This window comes from Entamoeba invadens, assembly GCF_000330505.1.
Source record: "Entamoeba invadens IP1 unplaced genomic scaffold scaff_1105074726673, whole genome shotgun sequence".
Taxonomy (NCBI): domain Eukaryota; phylum Evosea; order Mastigamoebida; family Endamoebidae; genus Entamoeba; species Entamoeba invadens.
The window spans coordinates 1-1,128 of record NW_004440157.1 but is presented as its reverse complement, the minus strand read 5'-3'; the positions used below and the strand labels follow the sequence as shown (position 1 = coordinate 1,128).

Below are 1,128 nucleotides of genomic sequence, written 5' to 3'. Positions count from 1 at the left end.
ATAGATGTTCAGATGGGTTTTATATCTCAAACATGAAATGCATAAAATGTGAATATCCATGCACGTCTTGTTATAATTTGACGTATTGCACCAAATGTGACAAATACTCATACTCCAAAAAACGGGATTTGTATACAAATAAATGATTTAATTGGTGTTTGTGAAATATGGATGTCAACGCATGACGGGTGTATTGTATGTAAAGATGGATATATGCGATCACCTGATGGTAAACAATGTGAAAAATGTGACGAGTCTTGTTTGACGTGTTATAATGAAGGAAGTTGTATAACATGTAATGAAACGTATTACAGAACACCAAATAATGTTACTAAATATTGTAATCCACAAGATGAATTAACAAATTGTTTAAATAAGACAATTGATGGATGTGTTCTGTGTGCAAACGGGTATTATAAATATTATAATTTGTGTTTAAAATGTAGTGAAAATTGTTCGACATGTTATGATAGAGAAGTCTGCTTAAATTGTGATGAAGACAACATTTTAGTGGATAACACATGTGTTCATTTTACACAAATACCCAATTGTATTTCCGCTATAAATTCACAATGCTCAAAATGTGATAATGGATTCAAATTAAGTTCCGACAAACTCGAATGTTTAAAAAAGACGAATTATGGACTTGTTATTGCATTACCGATATCATGTGTACTATTTCTATTACTAATTATTATTGTTTTAATAATACTTATATTTGTACTAATTATTAAAAAGAAAGAAATTGAGTCCACTGAAAACGTGTGTGTATTTGAAATAAGTCGTTCTAATGTTATTATGAATAAATTAAGTAACGAAGTTCTTGTTGATAAGCATGACATCAGATTTGGTAGTGATAATGAATATCTCAAAATGGACAATGAAAGTAGAGAATTGTTGTGTGTTGGAAACGCATCAAAAAGTAACTTAAAAGTACAAATAACAACCAAAGATAATTGTGATAAATATTCAATCAGAACTGAGCCACAAATTGTGACTTTAAAGAGGGGATTTGCTTGCGAATTTGAAATCTTTTTAACACCATATTGCACTATGAATTTAGTTGATGAAATTGTAATTATTTCACTAAATATAAAAGATGGGAAGAAAGAAGCTACATCAATACAA

The 1,128-nt window shown here is 29.2% G+C and overlaps 1 protein-coding gene across 1 annotated transcript; it reads left to right on the top strand.

The window, feature by feature from the left end:
* Positions 1-385: 385 nt before the first annotated feature.
* EIN_011460 (hypothetical protein) lies at positions 386-922 on the top strand (the record flags this gene model as incomplete). The annotated part of the gene is made up of 2 exons (XM_004254435.1): positions 386-398; positions 479-922. Coding segments are annotated over 2 exons (457 nt in total), but the record flags the coding sequence as incomplete, so codon positions are not given.
* Positions 923-1,128: the final 206 nt, after the last annotated feature.